The sequence below is a fragment of the Apostichopus japonicus genome, chromosome 19 (genome assembly GCF_037975245.1).
Source record: "Apostichopus japonicus isolate 1M-3 chromosome 19, ASM3797524v1, whole genome shotgun sequence".
NCBI lineage: Eukaryota > Metazoa > Echinodermata > Holothuroidea > Aspidochirotida > Stichopodidae > Apostichopus > Apostichopus japonicus.
This window is the reverse complement of record NC_092579.1, coordinates 2,220,087-2,244,626: the sequence shown is the minus strand read 5'-3', so window position 1 is coordinate 2,244,626 and position 24,540 is coordinate 2,220,087. Positions and strand designations below refer to the sequence as shown.

At 37.4% G+C, this 24,540-nt stretch overlaps 1 protein-coding gene across 1 annotated transcript; it reads left to right on the top strand.

The window, feature by feature from the left end:
• Positions 1–1,217: 1,217 nt before the first annotated feature.
• Positions 1,218–22,220, top strand: LOC139959768 (extracellular serine/threonine protein kinase FAM20C-like). Its single transcript, XM_071957609.1, has 10 exons — positions 1,218–1,740; positions 3,227–3,357; positions 7,377–7,455; positions 8,679–8,771; positions 9,121–9,236; positions 10,853–11,039; positions 11,716–11,828; positions 16,150–16,231; positions 16,707–16,766; positions 17,364–22,220. The coding sequence occupies exons 1-10, from the start codon at positions 1,328–1,330 to the stop codon at positions 17,635–17,637; spliced, it is 1,548 nt and encodes a 515-aa protein (XP_071813710.1). The 5' UTR covers positions 1,218–1,327; the 3' UTR covers positions 17,638–22,220.
• Positions 22,221–24,540: the final 2,320 nt, after the last annotated feature.

Here is a 24,540-nt window from a genome sequence, read left to right as displayed (position 1 = left end):
CAGGTGTACATGATCCGTTATACAAACACCCCTTCACGGCATCGGTTAAGTGCATAGAAGCCATAACTCATAACCATAGAGGTGAAGCTTTCACCACTTATAAACTAATTCCCCAAATCTACAAAGTCGACATGTCTTCTTGCTGACACAATTGTAAACGCCATAACCCTGGTACCATATAAACGTGTAAGGACAACTAATTGAAAAGCAAATGGCAAGCCTACGCATTTCAACCGCATTAACTGCAATAAGATACCGTGTTTAGGTTCGATAATGCCACACATGCATGCCAAAGGTGCTTGCTGGTCGCATTACCATTGGGATTGCATGGTCCAGCTACCACTGGTCTACCAACGTAGAGAGCCCTGTAACAGTCAACTTTAGTGGCCCCTTTTGAATCTGTGTCGTGGTATTCTGGTTCACTGAATACGTGATTCAAACGAGCAAATATATATCAGCGAGAGGAACATTATCAAATACAGTTACTATTGTGTTAATGAAAGGCACTTAAGAACACACATAATATGTAGCTACAAGCAAATAGGTTGCTTTGAACATTTTATAATTTTAAGACACTTTCCATCTGCACATCGTGTGGCAAATATCTTCCAGAGTAATACCCGGGTTTGGTTAGGTCCAAGAATCTTCGGTAGAATATCAATAAGTTTCCAAATTATTTTCGGAATGTCTAGTTCCTTAAAAAAATGACAATTTTCTCATATTAAGTCTACTATTTTTAACTCTTTCTTGCGATAAGGATACCTTCTTGTTTCTTCGCCGTTATTTCCTCCTGATCATCTGGCTAATTGTCGGCTAGTGCAATCCTAGACAGATATACGCGCTAACAAATATAACGTCAGCTGGGCTTCCTATATGTCCACTTTTGATGATCTTCACAGCGTTTCAACTCGAGATATATCTGTCTTATTAAAGGTTGTTGTATTCCAGAAGGGCCTGTTTTACTAATAACAAAGATATATGTGTTGGCTTAGGTGAAAACCCTTTTCTTTTCGTGAATTATCAACCTGTTATTCTCTTGATATTTCACATGAAAAACACTACTGCAATGTGCATTGTGCTTAAATAAATGATTAAATAAAACAATAAATGATGGCGTTATGTAAAATGAACTGTGCATAAAAAAATGATTACGACGTGAGACAAATAATAAACCCCTCGATACTATCATGTCCTAAAAATTACGTGGCAAAACAGAACACAGCTGTTTATATAAAGTGCGAAAATATCGATGAACGCTTATAATTTGAACTGCTTTTGTGACAAATCAGATGTGGGTCTATACATCTATTAGCTAAGACCAGCAAACATGAAGTTTCTCATCATAACTAGAGGTGTGAATTCCTTCACAGTTTTTTTAATTTTGTTATGCGGCTGCCTTGTTTTCATTATTTTACCTACCCAGTATCTACTGTATATGAAAACTAGAGAAGGAAAGTGTTCTGATCAAGTTTATAACTCAGTCTTTCGTGGGATGAGAAATTTTATGGACCTTTCAACTGATGAGAAGATTCAAGAGAGATTACTTAATTCAAAGAAAGCTGGAACGCCGGATGAAAGTACAATCTTTGTGGTTCCACGTCACAAGCAACCACCCTTTGTTCCTTACATTAAAGTTGTAAACAGGAATAAATTTGACGCCTTATTCAGGGATCACGGAAGTTCTAATCCATTACCTAGAGATTTAACAGAAGATGATAAATTGGTGATCTATAAGGATCCGTAAGTATTTAAGTTAATAGTAGTATACAGGTCAGTATGAATTAGCGTATAAACTACTACAATTAGAAATAAGAGTATGAATTGATACTTAAATCAGTACTAGCAGACTGCAGGTCATCATGGACGGATGCTAACATTACTACTAGTAAAAGGTCGGAATACATTAGTGCATACAATTACTACTAGTTGATATGAACGGGCTTAAATTACTTCTAGTAGAAGTGAGAGGATGAATTGATACTTTAATCAGTACTAGCAGACAGGTCATCAAGGATGGATGCTAAAATTAATAGGATCGGTATAACTTAGTGTATAAAATGACCACTAGTTGATATGAGCGGGCTTAAATTACTACTAGTAGAAGTGAGAGGATGAATTGATACTTTAATCAGTACTAGCAGACATGTCATCAAGGATGGATGCTAACATTACTACTAGTAAAAGGATCGGTATAACTTAGTGCATTAAATTACCACAAGTTGATCTGAACGGGCTTAAAGTACTACTAGTAGAAGTGAGAGTATGAATTGATACGTTAATAACTACTAGCATAAAGGTCATCATGCATGGAAGATTAAATTACTACTAGTTAAAGGGTCCTTCTAAATTAGTGCTTAAATTACCACTCTTTGACATGACCGGGCTCAAATTAATACTAGTAGGAATGGAAATAAGATTTGGTGCTTTCATCACTAGTGGCAGACAGACAAATGAAATTAACTTAATACCGACGAGAGTAGCTATGAATTAATATGTAAGCCTCTACTGGCAGACTATATAATACTAAGACACTGCCAGTATAGGGCAGTAACTATACGTGGTTAACTTACCACTGATAATAATATATATATATATATATATATATATATATATACATATATATATATATATATATATATATATATATATATATATATATATATATATACATATATACATATATCAGTGCGAAAGTTACCACTAATAGTCAACACAATGAAAACAAATACCTAACTACTGATAGAAACGGGAGTATAGGCTAACTAGGAATATGTGTTTAAATAACTAATGGTAGGCTTGATATGACAGAATGAAATAGTACTAATTGCATACATGACTACATGAAGTAGTGTCTAAATTAGGCATCAACGGTATATTTTCAGTTATAAACGAATTGAATAAGTATTGAGCAGTATTTCAACAGATTGCCGTAAATTTCAAACCAGGAATTTATTTTCTACTTTAAGACTAAGATTCAGGACGAATAACATGAATTTATGCTTTTCTTCGACCGGGAAGTCTATACTTTCATCCTGCAGTAAACGGGACATCTCTACTTTTCTGGAGATATGACAACCCTATATACACGTCGCTACTAGGTTTATACACTATATCTCTATTTATTTTTGGCATAAATGCATGTTTCGTCTTTGAAACTTCCTGTAACGGTTATATAATATTTCATAAAAAAGTGATAAATAACATTTGTTATTTTTGCTGTTTCCAGGGACAGACATAATTCACCATGGGAACAATTTTATCAAGATATCAACCGATACCAGCTGTATTCATTCAATAGTACACACGAGATGACATCACTAATGACGTATCTCCAGGATTCTACTATGTCTATTTGTCGTGAGTATATGTTTAAAGTAAATATGTAAAATTTGAATTCAAACACGAAAATTGATTATATTTTTATCAAATGCCATTTGAACGAGACAAAGTTAATTATTGATGCTGGATATTGGAATGCATGCGAAGTTTACTCTGGTATACCAACATTGTAATTATAATTCCAGTTTGCCCTCATTATCTCTTTCGAATAGCCTAGAATAGCCTCTTTGTTGTATTGTACAGTAAATTGCAAGACGGTTTAATTTGAATTTACTTGTGTTCGTTTTACATACAGTGATTACTAAGCAATTTATTCTCCTTTTGAAATTCAGGCCTAATCCCATGTAAATGTTTTCCTTTCTATAGTATACCGTAAAGCATTTACGTTTTCTGTACGTAAGTAACACAAAGTACTGAAAATATTATAAGTGGACCATTGAATCAAATGGTTTTTATATCTTTTTATATCTTATCACGAGTTAATCCTCATTTTGTATTGATATTTGAAATAACTGATATGTTGAAAAGTAAAATTAAACTTAATGATAACCGAAAATGATAAAAGTGTTGACATGCACCACAAATACTGCATGATTCAAATCTACGAGAAATTCTAGCTACTTAAAACAATTAAAAACCATTACCTTGCCTGTGGATAACATCTGCTGTTTACACAAAGGTTATGGAGCATACTCATCTGTAATAGAATATAATATTAGTCATATACTTGTTTTCTGTTTCTGCAGCATTACAGATAAAATTCCAATGAAATTAATAATACATCAGTGGTTAAGCAAAATCTGTTTCGTTTTTCAACATGATCCAAACTAGCCCATTATTTATTAGTTTTATTATAATGCCTAACACAATAAAGGTTTGAAAACTTGATTGAATTGCCAAGTTCAAAAGAATTTAACTAAATCGATATTATTTACACAGTGCTAACGAACGCCTGGAAAGAAATATTTGAATTATTGTAATGTAAACCTTGCCTCGTCCATATCATCTTTTTACATATTACATATGGAAACGAGCATTGTTTACAACGTTAATATGTAACTAAGCTATTACTGTTAGGGGACGATCCAGAATTTGATAGAGAATTATGTGTGGGCACGACATCTTTGAAGCCGTTTGTCATGAAGGGTGGTATGGGGCTCCTCCCAAAGATAATGAATAAGTATTTAGACACCAAATATAGTATTTTGAGGCATATTTTCACTGGAAAATAATGTCTGTAAATAGGTCTGAACGCAAAGTTGTGGTTATAGCTAATTGTCCACCTCCAGCGGTACATGTGCATGACAGTTCTATATGAATAGTAACACTGAGCAATGCGAACCTGGTCTCAGTGGGAGGAGGCGGGGGGGGGGGGGCGGGGGAGTGTGGGGGGAGGGGTGTCACACACCCCCAATAATTTGGTCGCTGTCGGCAAATTTTGGGTCTGTCGCAAAAGGAGAAAAGGTGAAAAGGGCGGAAGGGGAAGAAAGAAGGAAAGCTGAATAGAGAAAAGGAGAATGGGAGCTTCTTCCGTGCCAAATTTGACTTAAAATATGCACCAGATTTCATCTAAGGACGTTTCAAAACTAAAAAATTTCCAAAGGAGAGGGGGACACCACCTCCCCTTAGACCCCTCCCCCATTTCAGTCACCACTTCCAGATCCGTCGGCAAATCAAATTTGACTTAAAATATGCACCAGATTGCATCTAAGGACGTTTCAAAACTAAAAAAAGGGTGACACCCTCTCCTTAGACCCCTCCCCCATTTCAGTCACCACTTCCAGATCCGTCGGCAAATCAAATTCTCCACACCCCCCCCCCAACAAAAACCACTTCGCTACGCCCCTGAGTGGGAGGGGGACATCGAAAATTATAATATTAATAAAATAGTCTATGCTTCACTTCACATCTATTACGTGTCCATATTACAGATATAACATATAGAGGCCACGTGCGAACCTGTTATAATTTATGGACGTTCGTGATTTTTTTCACGGAAAACGTTCGCTAAAAGAGAGATGTTTCCCAAAAGGACGAAGTTTGCCTCTAGAAAGGGGAATCCCACAACAGGGGTGTTGCCATAGAAACTTCTATTAAAACGGTGTTTCTAAAAAAAAACGATAAGTGTTTCCTACAAGTAAATTGCTCCTGGCCGGGTATTGAACCCGGAACCTCCCGATTGCTAAGCCTCAATGCTTCAAATGCCAACGCCTTTTTCCACCCGGCCACATCACCGGTTACCACCTTTAAAGTACCAACCATATCAATCACACCTTTCATTTTAAGCACGCACTCACTTTGTGAGGTGTTGACTTGTATACAATTCAAACTGAGGAAGGTACTCCTACATGACATCAGTAAACTTTACGTTGCTGTAGTCTCTCTGTGATATAGGTTTCTCATTGACATACACTTTAGTTTCCTGAACAACAACAAAATGTGCTTTGTTATGGAAAACACGCATCATATAACCTCAGAAATATCCCCGTGGGTGACATGGGTACTAAGTAAAATGTGTGCACAGTATGTTCGTCAAAGTAACGCCAACCGCACTGTACGACTGATCCCCGCACACTGTACGACTGATCCCCGCACACTGTACGGCTGATCTTCGCACATCTATAAACGTGAAGACTAATAGTCCTGCAACTGACCCGTACACTGAGCGACTGATCAGCGCACGCAACCACTGTTTGCTGTTAACGACCGGAGCTCGTTTAGACCACATGTAAATTTATTAACCCGTGATTGTTGATATTTGTTAAAACTTGACACATTTCAGTCGTGGATCCCGCACAATTTACTACTGCCAGTCGTGATCCCGCACACTTTACTACTGCCAGTCGTGGATCCCGCACACTTTACTACTGCCAGTTGTGGATCCCGCACACTTTACTACTGCCAGTCGTGAATCCCGCACACTTTACTATTGCCAGTCGTGAATCCCGCACACTTTACTATTGCCAGTCGTGGATCCCGCACACTTTACTTCTGCCAGTCGTGAATCCCGCAAACACTTTACTATTGCCAGTCGTGAATCCCGCACACTTTACTATTGCCAGTCGTGGATCCCGCACACTTTACTACTGCCAGTCGTGGATCCCGCACACTTTACTACTGCCAGTCGTGGATCCCGCACACTTTACTACTGCCAGTCGTGGATCCCGCACACTTTACTACTGCCAGTCGTGAATCCCGCACACTTTACTACTGCCAGTCGTGAATCCCGCACACTTTACTACTGCCAGTCGTGAATCCCGCACACTTTACTACTGCCAGTCGTGAATCCCGCACACTTTACTATTGCCAGTCGTGAATCCCGCACATTACTACTGCCAGTCGTGGATCCCGCACACTTTACTACTGCCAGTCGTGAATCCCGCACACTTTACTATTGCCAGTCGTGGATCCCGCACACTTTACTACTGCCAGTCGTGAATCCCGCACACTTTACTATTGCCAGTCGTGAATCCCGCACACTTTACTATTGCCAGTCGTGGATCCCGCACACTTTACTTCTGCCAGTCGTGAATCCCGCACACTTTACTACTGCCAGTCGTGAATCCCGCACACTTTACTATTGCCAGTCGTGGATCCCGTACACTTTACTACTGCCAGTCGTGGATCCCGCACACTTTACTACTGCCAGTCGTGGATCCCGCACACTTTACTACTGCCAGTCGTGAATCCCGCACACTTTACTACTGCCAGTCGTGAATCCCGCACACTTTACTACTGCCAGTCGGGAAAACGCTTCATGTTCAGTTTTCCCGACTAAATCCGACGCGGCTCTACACTGGCAAAAAAAGGATCATTCGTATATTCTTAAACCTATGCCAATGCCCGACATTCCGCAATTTTCTATGTAACAGTTTGTAGTGGGCTTAAGAAGACTACTTGGTTGGGGAGGGTAGGGAATAGGGGGAGGGGGTTAGTGAAGGGTGTTTTAAAATAAAGTTTAATGATTGGTGCAATAGAAATATATGTTTCATTTTGTGTTTTGTATTCTGGACAGTTTTTGTAACTTATATTTACAGCTCAGATGGGCGGCGGGACGCAAATCAAATTAAATATAACTTTTACCGACGGTGGTAAAGCACTGATGAAACCGTGGAGGTATGTATGAGTATGTTTATTTGGTGTATGTAAGGTGTGTGTGTGCAGCGCATGTGAGTTGCGTGTGTGTGTGCAGAGCATGTGAGTTACCCCAGTAGATATGAGTGAAGTGTATTACAAAACGCATAAGGTGTACAAAATATGTGTCTACGGTTTACACAACGTATATAAAGTTGATGATATATGCCAAGTACCAAACAGTCATAACATTTATAGTGGCGCAGTATTTCGTTAGTTTGCACTACTTTAGAATTAACCATTTTGGAATAGTGTCAAAAATAATATAGGATCCATTATTCTGGAATTTACCAAACTTGCAGAGAATACTGAAAATAACATTGTAATTGCTCAACTTACACAGCTTAATAGAAGGTTTTCTTTTGCCAATTGAACGTTAAATTATGTCGATTAATGACTAAATTCATGATTCAAAATAGTTTTGAGCTCTTTTGAGTTCTTCCTTACCACATCATTTTCTGTTTACATTGAACATTCATTGGAAGTTGGATATTGAATCATCAATTTTGTCCAATCTTCATGAGAGTACCCAGCCAGTACTCTTTTACCCTTTTACTAAGCTGTCTTAGTCTTAAAACCTTTTACTAAGCTGTCTTAGTTGAGCAAATACAATGTTATTTTCAGTATTCTCTGCAAGTCTGGTAATTTCCAGAGTAATGGATCCTTTACAATTTTTGACACTATTCCGCAATGGTTAATTCTAAAGAGAGCGTGGTGGCCAATTGGTTAAGGCGTCGGACTCGTGATCCAAGGATTGCTGGTTCGATTCCTGCCTAGTTCATTACGTTGTGTCCTTGGGCAAGATGCTTTATCTCACATGCCTCTCTCCACCCAGGGGTTAAATGGGTACCTGTGAGGTAACTTGTCATTGGGCGCAGTATATAACTGCTGCCGACTGGAGGTATTGTCTCTGTGACAGGTTATCATTGACCAGGGGTAATATAACGTCTGTAAAGCGCTTTGATACCTATCGCTGGTGTAAAGCGCTATATAAAAATCAAATATTAAATCAAATATTATTACTATACCTCAAGTCATCAATATTGCTTGGTGGACATCGGTCATGAATAGCAATGTTCATAAATTTACGAGTATTTTATGTTAGAGTTCAAAAATATAAGTATACATGACCTTTCCACATCATTGTTTTTCTGTCGAAAATAAAACATTTAAAGTTGTTTTTCTTCTTTTCATTTTACCTCAAGAGTACCCAGGGAGTACCAGACATTACCGGATCATTATTTCTTTGCCGATATTGAGAGACACACAGCAGAATTAGCAGCTTTTCATCTAGATAGGTATCTCGGATTTCCAGTTTCACATATTAGTCTCACTATCATTATGATTCAGTAGTATTTGTTACGTCAGCAATAATTCAAAGTCATTCTCGACAAGTAAAGTTGTCATGGTAACTCTTTTAGTGACTATTTCGATGGAAATAATAAAAGAACAATATTTGTCTTTGTAATGGTCTCCTAATTGTTTGATTGAAATAAAATCGATTGTATCAATTTTCCATAGAATTTAACTTACCCTGTCTGATAAATCTACATATGGTAGTTGTGAATATGACACTCCCCCCACCCCAAGAAAAAAAAAACATCTTGAAAAATAGTTGGTAACATATAAAACTTTGTTTCTCGACAGAATTCTGGATTTTCGAAGGGTTCCACCGACAACTGGAAGAATATTCAACATTACATCTGAAATAAAGGCATGTGCGTCTGGAAAGGTTTTTGTTAAATCTTTCTTCAAATCACCAGGTTAGTATATGATGCAATAACTTTGAAGGTTGGATTCGACCAGAATACTAAAAGATAACACACGATGACGCAATGCAGGTATCGATTTTCTACGAAATGTAAACTAGTGTTTGTATGAAAAGGTAAATAAAATATAAATTATCAGTAGATATAATATATTAAATAACAGTTTTTTTTTTCATGTAAGAAAGGATGTATGAACATCCACCCGATCGATACTCATGACTCGTACAGTAGCCACTGTTTCATGTCCTGTAACACATGTTACGAACACAAAGTAGTAATTACTGATGCACGGTTGTGGGATATGAACAGTAGCTGCTGCACCAACCATTGAGTGTGAGTTTATTAATACGCGATTCTAAAATGAAGTCGTTTTATGCTATAACCCGAACATGGCATTTCTTCGTTCTCGGCATAACAAATTGGGCGTTATTTAAAGAGAGGTTTGAACTGGGACCAAGCGGTACCTTACCTCCTTTACTTCAAATACATAGCAGTACAGAAACTACTGGTGCCACCCGTAACACATGTTACTACGGTTCACATCCTACAACCGTGCATCAGTAAGTACTACTTTGTGTTCGTAACACCGTAACACCAGTAGTTATTGTACCCTTATGAGTATCGGCTAGAACATGGTTGATTTTCTACAACGTGAAGTTAGTTTGTCGAACTTCCTCGCAAAATTTCATGAAAAAATAAATGTTTTGCTATATTTTTATGCATGGGATTTTTACATGATATAAATGAAGAATTCCATCTTGACCATTAGGGTTTGAGTCTAGGAGGAGTACGTTATGTTGTGCTATAAGGTTTAAGGTAACCATTGATTCCGATTCTCTCAAGTCTCAATACGTGTTTGCTGATGAATTTCGAAAAACAAACTTCCGAAGCAGATTCAATGTTTCTTATTCCTAATCCACTCTGACCAAGTGGGTTTAATGGAGAAAAGCTGTCGCAATCGAAAGAAAGAAATTTATTTTCTGGTGCCCTTATAGCGCGAACGATTTACCGTAAAATGTCCATTTCACAAATGTAACCTATATATACTTGTTTCGTCAACTTTCTTGACACAATTTCACGGAGGAAACGTTTGAAACACCTGTTTAATCCTTGCAATGGAATGATATGACTCAATGTCGCAAGCTACATCGCTAAGACCGAAAGAAATATACTATTCAAGAGAATTGACCTAACCCAGGCTAACCACGAAAGTAGAAGTAAGACTAGCCTAACGGTTGTAAACAAAACAGAGGGATTTGATTGGCGCATGATTTTTTGGGCGGGGCTTGTAAATTTTGGTTGACGTTTGTAGAATCTACGGACTCGTTAAAAAATCTGGCGAATTTTATTCAGCTCAAAATGTTTAACGACAGATAACTCAATAAAAAATAATAATTATTAATATCAAAATTGCGTAGAACGGTGTTTTTTTTTCACTGAGCTTTTAGGGCAGTAAGCTGGAAATGTCGAGGTTAAAATTTGGCAACACTCATTGAGACTATAAATTAACATAATTCAAACACAAAGGAATTTAACTGTCAAACTTTCGTTCAAGGCGGAAATTTATTACTTCTTCAGACGTTCATTTATTCATTTATTTTAATTTTTAGCAAACAACACTTGTTTTATCACTGAATGCCACCAATACTGTGAAATATCTAAGACTCCAGTTTGTGGGAAACCGGATCTTGTAGAGGGCAGTGTTGCGGCATTCCTTCCTCAAGATAGGGAGTACAGAAGGAAAAATTTGTTGAACCCTTGGAAAAGATCTTACACGAGAGGGACAGGAAAAGCTAAGTAAGAATTCTTTTAATATAACATAGACTACACACAGATTCAATTATCTAAAATCTTTATCAAGTCAAGCTTGACAACAGCTTAAACACTAATTTATCACCACCGTCTTTTAACAGATGCAATCCCGAAGGAATTCAGCAGTGATTCTTACTTAGAGCAGGATAAGCTTTCTCATTGGTTGATATCAACAACAGTGAGCGGTTGGATTTTGGAAGTGTCTATAAATACATCTAAAACGTTTAGGTATACCAGTCCGAGAAACAACAGCATATAACATTGGCAGTAGGCTACATGATCGTTTTGTGAGAGACTTTGAATCTGATAATGGCATTTTTCTTTCTATTTGATCAGAACACGGAACAGTTATGTTAGTTTTAATACTTTGGTTGTATATCTACTTTGTGAATAAGATTTTGTCCGTTGATATACATACATTGTATGATGAGAAGATGGACTTGACTTGATTATGCCTCTCTATAGTACGTCAGGATGTGTCGATCGAAGTTGGAAACAAGCAATTTAATAAAAACTTGCGAGATTTGCGTAACTTTCATTAATGTAGTATAATACATCTGTTAGCAGTGCATTCATTCTTTTGATGTCTTTGTTGTTATTTTACTATTTTGAACAATGAATAAGATGAATAAAGTGTCAAAGTTACTGTTTTTATTTTCAGATGGGAAACAAACTCTTCGTATTGTTACAGTTCCGTCATGGTAAATCCCCCTTTTACCAAAGGCAGAAGAATGCTAGATATAATAGATCTGTCCATCTTTGATTTCTTTATAGGTAAGTTAGAGTAGACTGGCATTCATTATTTTCGAAAATGCGAATTGTGTTATGTTTGTAGGCCTCCAGTATGTGAATGACGTAGGCCTACAGTAAATACACACCATAGGTAATTATTTATGGAAAATGCAACATCTGATGTAATCAGTATTAGTCCTACTCTTGATTGGTATTCCGGATGCAGACATTGTAACACTTACATGGAAAAGAAAAAAAATATGTTATATACTGATCGCTCAATAAGTTATTCCTCATTCAAGATATGGTCGTTTGGATCAGTGGCGGAGATTTCTTGTCAGAAGTGGGGGGGGGGGGGGGTTGCAAGCCATTGATGAAATAAAAAGTCATAACTGCTGGCTCACTATCTAAGTGGAGCACCATAAGCACCATAAGTTGGCACGAAGTGCACAAGAATTTTTTGGCAAATATTGCCTCCCAGATTGCAGTAAATGGCACTGTCCAGGCCTTGAAAAGCTGCATTTAACCAGGGGCGTATGCAGGATTTTCTAACCCGGGAGGCGCGTATTACTATCTAAGCGGAGCGCCACCATTGGTTGGCGCGCAGCTTACAAGCAAATTTCTGGTTTTGGTACCTCCAGATCACCGGAAATGGCACTTCTCGGGCTTGAAACAGACCAACCATATGTACACTTTTGCCTGAGAACCAAGTTTTTTCCAAATACTTTTTTACTCATCTATAACCTTTTAGAAGATTGCCACCAGTCACACATCATGTTCGACTTCATCACATATCCTGTGGACCATTGCTTTTGTAGGTGATTCTTCATCGCGGCCCACAATATCCGTTAGCCCCACTGTTCAGAATTTGAAAATTCTCAATTCTCGTCAATAAATTCACTTCAAAACATACCCATAATGTTGCACAAAATATCATCTATGGACAACCGATACAGAAAAACCTCCTTCAAACCCTAACAGACTGGTCAAAATTGCACGAGTATGATGAAGTATGATGAAGAATGTTGGTTAGGGAATTTTCGAAAATTCAGACGGCTACTAAAAAAATTCGTTGAAGGAAATAAAAATATACCAGATATTTCCGAAACCGAACACTACACACATCGACAGTTTTGAGCATGGGCGTAGATCAGTCTTGGATAATGGTGGTGACGCGTGTCTGTTCTATGACACTATCTAAGCGGAGCGCGACCATGGGTTTGCGCGTAGCGTACGATTTTTTGGGGCAAATATACCTCCCAGATCGCCGGAAATGACACTTTCCAGACCCAATGATGCTCCCAAACCTCCTTAAGTTTTAGATCTCATGGCTTAGAAATTTAGTTTGGGGAAATTCATGGGCGTCTGCAGAAAAAAAAAATCAGGGAACAAATAATCCAAGTAGACTTTTGTATACTATGGGTCTGGTTTTGTAACTCATTGGAAAGCGATTAGAGGGGTGGGCGTAGGGTTGTGGGGCGCGCGTTTTCACTGGCAGATGGGAACAATCTCAAGAAGTGATGGGTGCGTCCGCCCCCCACCGGCAATGATACGCCTTTGGGTCCACTACATGATATTCACAGGAAATGTGCTAAATTCTCAAATCGCATGCGGAATTTATTTTTAGATTCATTGTATGGGTTACGGTATTAGGGGTGGGGTAACAATTAGCATTCAGTTCGCGTTGTAGAACATTTTATCTCTGTATGACAGTGTTGCATCGAATGACATATGTCTAGTGCAGTTCGCACATAGATCCTGGGCTAATACCGAAATGCGTCATGTTCCCCGAAGAATCGGTCGAGTTCAAGATCAGCCACAGTTGGTTTCATAGCACAATTTTACAATTGTTTACACACACGCGTCATGATATACAACTATAGGCCTATATAGTATATATACATACAGGGGCGTCGGAAGCTATTTGGGATTGGTACGGCAGATCAGAGTGTGGCCATCTATCATAATTATCGGGGGACGTTTGGTAGGTCAAAGCACGCTACGCGCCACCATGGTTGGCGCGTAGCGTAATGGAGAAGATTTTGAAAAAATTGCCTCCCAGATTGCAGAAAATGGCACTTCCCGAGCTTGAAAACAAGACCCCTGCCATGCCAGAGTAGTCACATTTAGCCTACTTGCCGTCATCATTATTTGCCATGGCATCATTTTTTGCCATTTTTTTTTTCTTAGTCCTACTTTTTTTTGCGCCGTGAATATTGGTCCGGCTTACGCCGGACCTGCCGTACCGGCTCCGACGCCCCTGATATATGTATACATTAGTGAGAGAGGAAAAATTGAAACGTCAAAGATGGAGTTGTAAGTGTAAGGGGTAGGCTGAGGCGCACGCCCCTTCCGAAATCCTCGATCCGTCACTGGCTACCCTGTGTATATAATATGGACCAGCACTGTAATTGTGTCACTGTTCCTCTTGCTCTTCCCGGTGTCTTGGCGTTTTTCTTCTACTCCCTCCTTTTCTCATTTTCTCTCTTTCTTCTTTTTCTTTTCCCTTCCTTCCTCCTCTTTTCCCCCTTCCCTTTTCCCTGTTTTCTTCTATCTCTTTTTGTTCTCTCCTCTTTTTCTTACCCGGGGGCGCGCGCCCCCAACGCCCCCCCCCTGGATACGCGCCTGCATAGGCTAACTAAATCATCTCTATAACCCAGCATGGACCTGAAATATATGTCTATGAAGTAACCTGGATCTGTAGTTTTCATATTTCGTATGCAAATAACATTGCGTTACACGTGTTTGCTTCAAAGATACAGTTAACCACTACAAGTCTGCACGTGATTCCCTAACATACATTATTCACTTCAAAACTTAGCCTTACTTTATAACGTTCAATTAGACTCAGATTATTTCAGTTTCAGTCATCGATTCAAAGTTACCATTGAAAGATTTCACGGCGAGGGAACCTTCGAAAACACATGGAAATCTTAATAAAGGATTTAATCACAAGCATCAGCGTAATCATTAGTGTTAAACTTACAAATTTTGGTCTGTTGTCTTACTAAAAGACATCGGTGGGTGACACCTGGTAACAGATCTGCCTACAACAAATGTTAATAGCGCCATCAAATAAAAGACGTGACATATTATGCACTAAAAGTCAATATATAACGCTGAATGATGTCAACTAGTATGACAGTATACAAATAATGAATGGTTATGAGTGCAATAGTGCAAATATTTCACGAGTTGAAAGATGGAATGTTCCATTCAACGAGGCGCAGCCTCGTTGAATGGAACAAATAACATCTTTCAACGAATGAAATATTTGCACTATTGCACGAATGGAAACCATTCATTATTTGTTTTATACAACATATTATATTAAGATGGGTAAAATGCACTCATTCAACAGATTGTTTTGAACAGACAGGTTTCTCTGCTCTCTTACCATTGAAAAAAAGTGCTACCAAAAAAGTATAACCCATGGTTCTATTTCATAGAGTGGAATAGAACGGATTTTCATGCAATGAACGAGCAATTGACCAATCAATTTACCAGAATACAATTAGGTGTTGTATAACATGCAATGTGGATCAGTTTATACTCATAATTATAAGGTATTTCAAATATGTAAGTTTCACATCCCCTAACTTCTGAGAATTAATTGGGAAGTTGTAAACTCCGGCAAAGTAGATCTCAACTGTGTCTTAACACTTTAATATGCGAGTATTTTCGGCGATGATATTAACTGTTTTTTAAAACATAAATGTGACATAAATGCATAAAAATAGAAACGTGCAATGGTGTTGCAATCGTGTATATTAGTGTGAAACATTTGTTGTCACACCAGGAGAGCCACATAAAGCTACTGTCGTAGTTAAACATATTTTAAACATTTTGTCTTCATTAAAATATTGATATTTAGTCTAAGCTTATAGCACATTAATAAGATGATTTTACAATTCCCTGCTCTTATCTTCCCAAATGAAAGGAACAAGTTACCCCATAATGATATAAAGATGACCTTTTTTGTTATAAGATGTTATATTCATGTGTTATTGATAAATCACCGGTTTTCGTTCATGATACATTAATCATACAACATATGAACAATTGCTGAGCTAGATCCCTTGATACAAAAAAAAGTTTACAATAATCTATGTTAATCCTTTTTAATTGAAAAATGTTGCATTAATGATTGATGAACTATATTTGTGACTTAATTACTGACCACTGACATTTAAATAAAGACAATGATCATGAACACTAGGCATGCCAGAATCACATCATTTTCTCCCAGCATGTTTAGCGTGATATCACTTATGTACGTAATGGGATTTCTATGTCACATGAAGTTTAATTTCAGCGACATTTCATACAATTAGCCTATCTAAATTTTTCCTTCCAATATTAGGTAATTTCGATCGTCACACCTACAATACTTTCTTCAAATTCGGTGATTTTTCAACGATTATTCACTTGGACCAAGGTCGATCGTGAGTATTCTAAAAATCACAGATAGGGCCTACGCTCTTTTCACTTTTGGTTCCCATCTTTGCCAGTCATTTGAATCCGCAATTGCTGAAGTTAGAACCAACTTTTGTATGTGATTTTTAAAAGTCTGTTTTACGTTGGCAGGAATACCTTGCATTTAAAAGCCAGCAACAACAACGCGATACCTTTTGACCAGCCACATTCCTCGTAATATGCGTGTATTCTAACCAATGAAACAGCTAGCCTCTATATATGGTGAAACCGTATGTAAGACTGGAGTAGTTAAATATAAAGCAAATCTTCCATGCACGGTTTCTATCATCACAACAGTATAGTGTGGTTTATGTCATCAAAATAATAGCTAAAAGCTCACGGGTGAACAATCTATGGAATAAAAATGGAGTATACCACAATCATGGTAGTTTCGTATCGTCTAATCACTGTTTCTGTAATTACTTGTTTTTCTTGTTTCAATAGATTTGGTAGTTACGAGAAGGATGAACTAACTTGCTTGGCGCAGCTAAAGCAGTGTTGTTTGTAAGTCGATTTCTACGGATGCTTATAACTGTCAGTTTATTTGTACGGAAGATTACAAGGTTACGTTCTATTCGTAGAGTGAATCGCCTCTTATCTTACATAAGCTGTTACACAAACCAAGGATTTGATTAAGTGAGGAGTTGGCCGTTTAGAGAGAGAGAGAGAGAGCAAAGAGCATAGAAAACTCGTTTTGGAAAGCACAGTTCTGGTTAGATTGTAACATTTTCTCTGTTTTATACCAACGATAAATCCTCGAAAACTTGGCCCCATCTCAAGTCAACCAAACCTATCGTTTTCTTATTCAGCAGCTAAATTTACGTTAGGGTTGTGTCTGATTCGTTTGTCACTAATAACATCTGCCAGGGTTCTTAAAACCTTGTATGATTCGCTTATTACTGCATTTAGTACCGTATTATTTGCCTAATATTTGGTTTTAATTTTTCACGCAGCATATATCATTTAATCACACATTATCACAGTGAGGAATGATGTGTCACCATTTTCTTTAAAGAAAAAAAAAACTGAGTCGGTTTTTTACTAACAACTTTATCTCTATCATACACAAAAGACAGGTATTTTATTTTATTTTCGTTTCAGTGTACGAAACTCAACCTACCATCGTTTACTGCTTCTGAATAAAAATGAATATAAATTAGGTGACGTCATGAGGGAGTCCATGTCAACCGATCCAATCGCCCCGGTCTTGTATGAGCCACATTATGAAGCCCTCAATCGACGACTACGTATTATAATCGATGTTATTGACGGTTGCCTAGCAACAGCGTCTGCTGCTGACGATGTCTTGAAAAAAGAACCTCGATATGAAGATTATATGAGAGAGATTTCACATGACAAGAAACAGCTAGGATGACAAGAAATTGGTATCATTCTATTGCATGTTTATGAAGTAAATTCATTCGAAAACTATGGAGTGTGTTAATTATTAAAAAATTTCATAATATTGCACTAATAATAATAATTAATTGCGTCTTTAATACGATATAGGTTTCTGTAACAATCCCGGTGAGAAATCCTTCATTCCACAACTTTGTATTAAAACGAAGGCATGATTACTGGTGTTGATTGTACGCTGGACTGAATAAACAAGTTCAATGCTTCATTCGATAATTCATATGAAACCTTTTCAAAATAAGTTATTACTCTTTGCGTTATGGAAACACCCTGCGTTCATTCATTCCCACCGAAAGCATTATTACTCCCTTCCTCTTTAAACCTCGCCGAACAAACACATGTCTTATTGATAGCCTTCACCTATTTATTTTCATTTTCATGCCTTTTATATGCTCACTGAAACCTAAGTGCAATCTGCCATCTACAGAAGATAACCAGGGGATAAGCAGAAGATAATGATAAAACATCATAATAATCAGAAGATTATCAGAAGATAATACAGAATATAATGCCATAAATAATCTCTTCCAATAATTATGGACAGCTCTACTACCCAAACAGCACAGAAAATATACAGTGCAGGGAGGGCGGGTGGGGTGGGGGGGGGCATTAATCCCCAGTGAAACCCAGAAGTCCGACCAAAATCGATGCCAAGTGGGTCTCAGAATTGGAGCCAAATTCAATGTGGTCTTTCACCCATGAATATAAGATTAATAAAAGAAGAATAAAGAAAGAAAATACAATCGCTCTCTCTATTTCCATCTTACGTCTACAATTTACAGATTTCGTTAATATTAAACAAAGAAGATACTACAGCTGAAATTGAATTCCTTTCAGAAATGTATGTCTGTACTTTAAGATTGCTTCAAGAGAACAACAAATATCTACAACCGCTCTAGCAGAAGTCCCGAGGATCACAGGCCTTCGGAATTCCCCTCTCTCCACCCTTCTCTCTCTCTTTCATATCTCTGCGCAGCTTCCAGCTTCATTCTCATATGTACGCCCCCTCTACAACAGACACAACGCAAAGCTTTAGAGTAAATCCTCTCTCTGACAGGCTATTTTTTCCTTCTGAAAATGCTGCAGCTTCCGACCCCAACAACTCCCAGCAAATGACAGTGTACAGATGTTTAATTATAAAAGACAATGCCGCTTTTGCTGTAATGAAGTTGGTCTCAAACAAGTTAGACAGACGTCCCCGAAATCACTCTAACCCCCCCCCCCCTCCCCTTGTAAATCATGCACCTGAATCTCATTTCACTGAACACGTTTCCTTCTATTTTAAGGCAGCGCGGTTGGATTCATCAATATTAAAATTATGTCGCCATTTCCAATATTCGTCAGGCCCACAGCTCAAGTCAGGCTTAAAGGATATTTGACTGCATGGTAACCATCCAATAATACATATTGCACTGGGTAATGAAGGCAAGAAGACGCATATACACTTTACGTAGTAATATATGAGCCGTCATTAACAATGCATTATTCTATATGTCACATTAGACAGATATGTAGTGTACAACACATCAAATAATAGGATTACTCTTGCACTCAACAGAAGAGAATATACGGGAATAGGGTTTGTAAATTAAACTGTGTCAAACATTGTAATGACTTACTTCTATAATGCAATGTATTTACATTTATTTGTACTGGGTATTATACATTAAGCTATAACGTATTTATTACATTTATTGTACTGGGTTATTGTACTGGGTGTAATGCATTAAAGTATAACGTATTTGCATTTATTGTACAATGCATGTACAATTGTACAATGTACAATGCATTGTATAATGCATTAAGCTATTATGTTTTTACAATAATTTGCAATAACCTGCTTTCAGTGCATATGTTTACACTTTATTGGGACCATTTATTTAGAAAGTATTTCAAAAATAAATCAAGTTGAAAATGCATTACAATATCACATGTTTGATAATGCTTTCAAGTTACTGCTCATTTTGACCTATAGTCGTGATAAATACATTGTAATAACATGTCTTACAATACATTACAGTACAAAGTACATATTTACAATAAATATTCATAAAAATTGCAAATGTTAAATAATTCATTTCATCCAACTCTGATGAACTCATACGCTGAAAACTCTTATATCAATTAGAAATAATAAGTTCGTCATAATATAAAGTAAACGGTCGATATATAACGTAATTACAAAGAAAGTGATATTTCTATAGCAAATTAAACCCACGCACTTAGTATTTAGTGTCACATCATATGTGTGTACGTTTATCTGCATGGATATGACCCCCCAACGAACTAATTTTCTTTTTAATAATATTTCCTTTTACTCATTTCGCCCTTCAAAGTACAACGTGATTAGTGACGCACATGGACAGATATAATGGGTCAACTTACTAAATGGACTCCAAACAAATAAATTATACCCTTGGGGTGGGTGGGTCGGTTTACAAAACTCGTTTATATTTTCTATTAAAATACGACTTTCAGATTTGGGGTTAATTGCTGACTGGAGGCAAAGAACACCCTAAAGAATGACATGGTACTTTTAATTAGCAAATTGCATAAGTGAATATATACACAATGGTATATATTTATAGCAGTGTTGAATTTTATGTAACCTTCTTAAATTGTACTGATAACAATGGTATTATAGAGATCACATGAAGTGTATACAGGCACATCGTTAGAGACAACTATTTAAAACTTTTACGACACTTTTGGAACAATTCGCCTTTGATCAACTTATTTATGTAACGCGCTAAGTGTGATTCGTCACCGCCTGCCCCCCCCCACCCACACCCCACCCTCCCCTTCTTTTTCACCAAGACGAATGGTAAGTAATCATTTTAAGAAATGTCATGATGTTCGACCATGGAGAAATTTGCGGCATAGAGCTTCACAGCTCACCAGACATAAAACGGACCAAAATGTATCCACACAGCCATATTTCTTACCGTTAGTTGAGTTGTAAAAGCATGAAAATATATATCCAGTTAGTTAATGTTTTAACCCAAACCGTTATATTAAAAGAAAAGAAAAAATGAAAAAAAAACGAGTGAATCATTTCATCACAGTAGCAAACTCTTTTTTTGGGGGTTTAAATTGTCTAGTAATATTAAAGATGTAATGTTCACTTATTATATTAATAATATTAATTTGTCTTCAGTTTACATCCATCAGGCTATCGATCACAGTGTATACTATTTATATCTGAATCGTTTATATGTCAAAACCATCTGGCAGATTTCATGGTTGATCAGATGTTAAGCCAATTTTGATCAAGTTCGCCATCATTCATAGCAAACGATTTCGGTGAAATATATATAATAGCCATCTTTTCGGTTCTGCTTTCTATTTTTTGGAAACACATTTTCAATCACTGCATTGGAATCACTTTCGCGTCTTGACCAACGTTAAGTTAACTAGAGCAGTCATTTGTTACGATCAGGTGTTACATTAACGATATCTCTGTTTCATTCAATCATTTGCATGCTATATAATACGGAGGTATATCTATTCAGAACCATAAATATATAACGGTATGATAAAGTTCATCAGGAAAATCAATTTAGTTGTATTAATTGACCAGAAATTTCCCAGGAAAGGATGAAATTAGTCATAGCCTTCTAGTAAAGGTTAGCCCATCGGATGATTTCAAAGGTTGCACATATAACCTTGTCTGGGTTGATTTATATGAATTACAATTCACTAACAAAATGAGTAGTCGAATGATCAAATGGATTTAAAAAAGGAGTTAGTGTGGCCGTGAGATCTTGGGGCGGTCTTCTCCAAGAAACCCCCAAAATTACACGTGAAATCATTAGTGAATTCTGTAGCACACTTAGGCTTTAAGTTAGTTCTTAAATTAGGTGCACGCAAGGTTGTGCCATAACTGTACAGGTTCTTTGGGGTTGTGTACACATCCCAGCCCCTCATTCCCTGATCAGCTCCTGGAAACTACAGATAATTGTTTTATTGAGTGGTAGCTAACTGTGTGTAAAGAGAGACTATAGAATAAACAGCTCTGTAACAAATGATACAAATCACACACTAATTATTGAAACAAAAACAGCTGTAAGAGGTACTTACATGTAAATATAGCAGGATATAATATACGCAAATGTTATAAAGGTATAATAATAGCCAAAAAGGTTCGAATACTTACAACATCATTTTAAATAGATTCTTTGGCTAAAGTTTTGGAATTTTGTCTCTTTGGCATCGTTTGAATAATTCCATCATATTTCTTGTGTCTTATATGTTTTTTTTTTCTTTTAGTTTGCCACAAAAACTGTCATATTATAATAGAAAAACGAAAAACAAATTCTGAGCTGAAATTTTTCAAGTTGTCAAGTCGATTCAATAGGTTTAAATCTAGTTGATTGCACCATTTGTTGTTATTTTATATCTTACGTACATGGTTTAATACACCAACTATACTTACACATAATAAATAAATATAATAATAAATACCATATATTAAAGTGCTGTTATCACATAAATGAAAAATAGTAACTTTAACTCGAACCCATCACGCGATCATTGTATAACCAAACCCTGTTAAGGCGTTTCATGGAATTTACACCTACTTATTATTGTTACGGTACAATAGTTAACTGTCGGCGGTTGTAATTTAGTTCAGTCTTCGTTGTCACGCTATGTCTGTGGTCTGAGATAATTAATTAGGTGACTGAGACACTACGTAGCAGTAGAAGGGTATCGTATTTCATTTAATGTATGAGTCATATCGCTATATAAAACTATAAAATAGTATATATAACTATATATATATAACAAACACTATAACTATAACAAGGTGCTTGTATACGTAAAATTACAAATATGACAATAGCCCTTACAGCCCTGCCAGAACGACTTAACATTTGAACCCCCCCCCCCCCCCCCGTTACAAAAATGTGGTTGATCCCTGAATAATGCATAAAAAATGCAGCATATTACAACCATTACAGAACTGTTAGGGTCAGGTGCAGCAGAACTAAGAAAGGAGGGGTGTGGCCCTTGGGTCGTTGCAGACGACTCTGCGGGGGTATTTGACGGAAGTTGACGTTATAGGCTACGTGAAAGGGCAACTTTGGCTATAAATTAGGTCTAATATAAGGTCTACACGCAAGTTTCTGCTAATGTGAAGTTCCTTTTGATTTTTCTTGAGAAGGTTTGAAGGGGGTTTGGTTGGGTGGGTCATACACCACTGGATCCGCGCTTGACTGCCGCGTAAAGTGCTTACACCCATTCCCCTCCACGACCAACCTACATTCCCGTCTCTGAGTCTTGTACATTCTAATCAACACAATGCATCAACAAACTGATAACCCGAGGAGATCCACGTATTCTATTTATGCAATAATTATTATTACAAAACCATATTTGTGGGCGGAAGTTAGTATCCATATCAAGCCAGATAAAGAGGCTTTGATTTCAAACCAAGTAAATTATGAATGAAAGGTTTGTCTCGCCGTCATCTATAGAAATAAAAACATAACATCTTTTTCAACCATTTATAAGTCGATTGTATCTTTGCCACAAATACAGATTCGTTGGAAAATAGATAAACTGTAAAATAAGATAAAATTATGTACAGTAATGGTTACTTTAATCAATGAAGATTGTAACTAGAACGAGAGTGGTTACAAATGGAAGACCTCCAAAACGAAGATGGAAGACTCATAAATTTCTAAAAGGAAGACCCTAGAAATGAAGACACTGAGAGGTACAGGGTAATACTTATCTCTAATGCAGAAGTATACGTCCTAATATTATGTTGTTGGTTTTCAACGTATGAGATAGCTTACAGGTATATTTAGTAATGGTTTGGTAAGTTGTTATATACATATCCGTGCAGTCAGTGGCGTAGCCAAGGGGGGGGGGGTGGGGGCGTGGGGGCGACAGCCCCATGATAGCTTGTCGTCCCCCAGTCGCCCCCCACTGGGATTTTAGGTTTCCAAAAAAAAGTTACATGTGCAAAAAATATATCATTGATTGGTCTGCATGGTATCGAATCTCCATGATGACCACTCATGAACGACCTTTCGACCGCGGACCGGCAGTAGGCTATAGTTGCTGCAAATCCGGACGTGACATAGCGCAAAGGCCGGGTTTTCACTTCTTGGACGTACCCTGATGCTCTTAAAACCGCTAAAAAAACAAATTTTCAAGAAAGGAGACAATACTATCGCTGAGATTCAGTCTATCACCCTAATAATGTTTCAGTCGCAATCTTTGATGTCAGTTTGACATATAGTTTGGTCATTCAGAATGTTACTTGGCTGAAAGCCCAGTCAATCTTTCCTTATTTTCCACGCGCAATTTGCAGATTTGTCGAAAAATGTCAATGCCGGTGTCAAACTCACAAAAGATATGTCAGGATATTTCAAAATAACTTACCAGGTTGTTTTTTTTGCTATTTCACTAAACTATTTAATGACCATATCAAGATATGGGATATCAGAATAAAGGATGTTGAGAAAACTTTAGAGCAGCTTACAAGCATGGGCGTTAATCCTGCGGAGTGGCACGTCCCCCCCCCCCACCCTGCCACACATTTTAGTGTCGTGGCTCTATTTGGTTAGGGCTTACTCATCTCAGGATTCATATCATCGAATATTAAAAGTTCAGTTCTATGTAAAGTGACCATGGGCGGCGATCCGTACTTCCGAGTGGGGGAGGGGGGGGATATGACCTTGTTGACTATCTAAGCGTAGCGCCACCATGAGTTGGCGCGAAGCGTACAAGAAAATTTTGGGATTAACAAACCCTCTAGATGGCCGGAAACGGCACTTCCCGAGGTTTCCAAGTGGCATATACCCAATTTTAAAATAGGGATATCATGTCCGAAATGTCTCATAATCAGGAT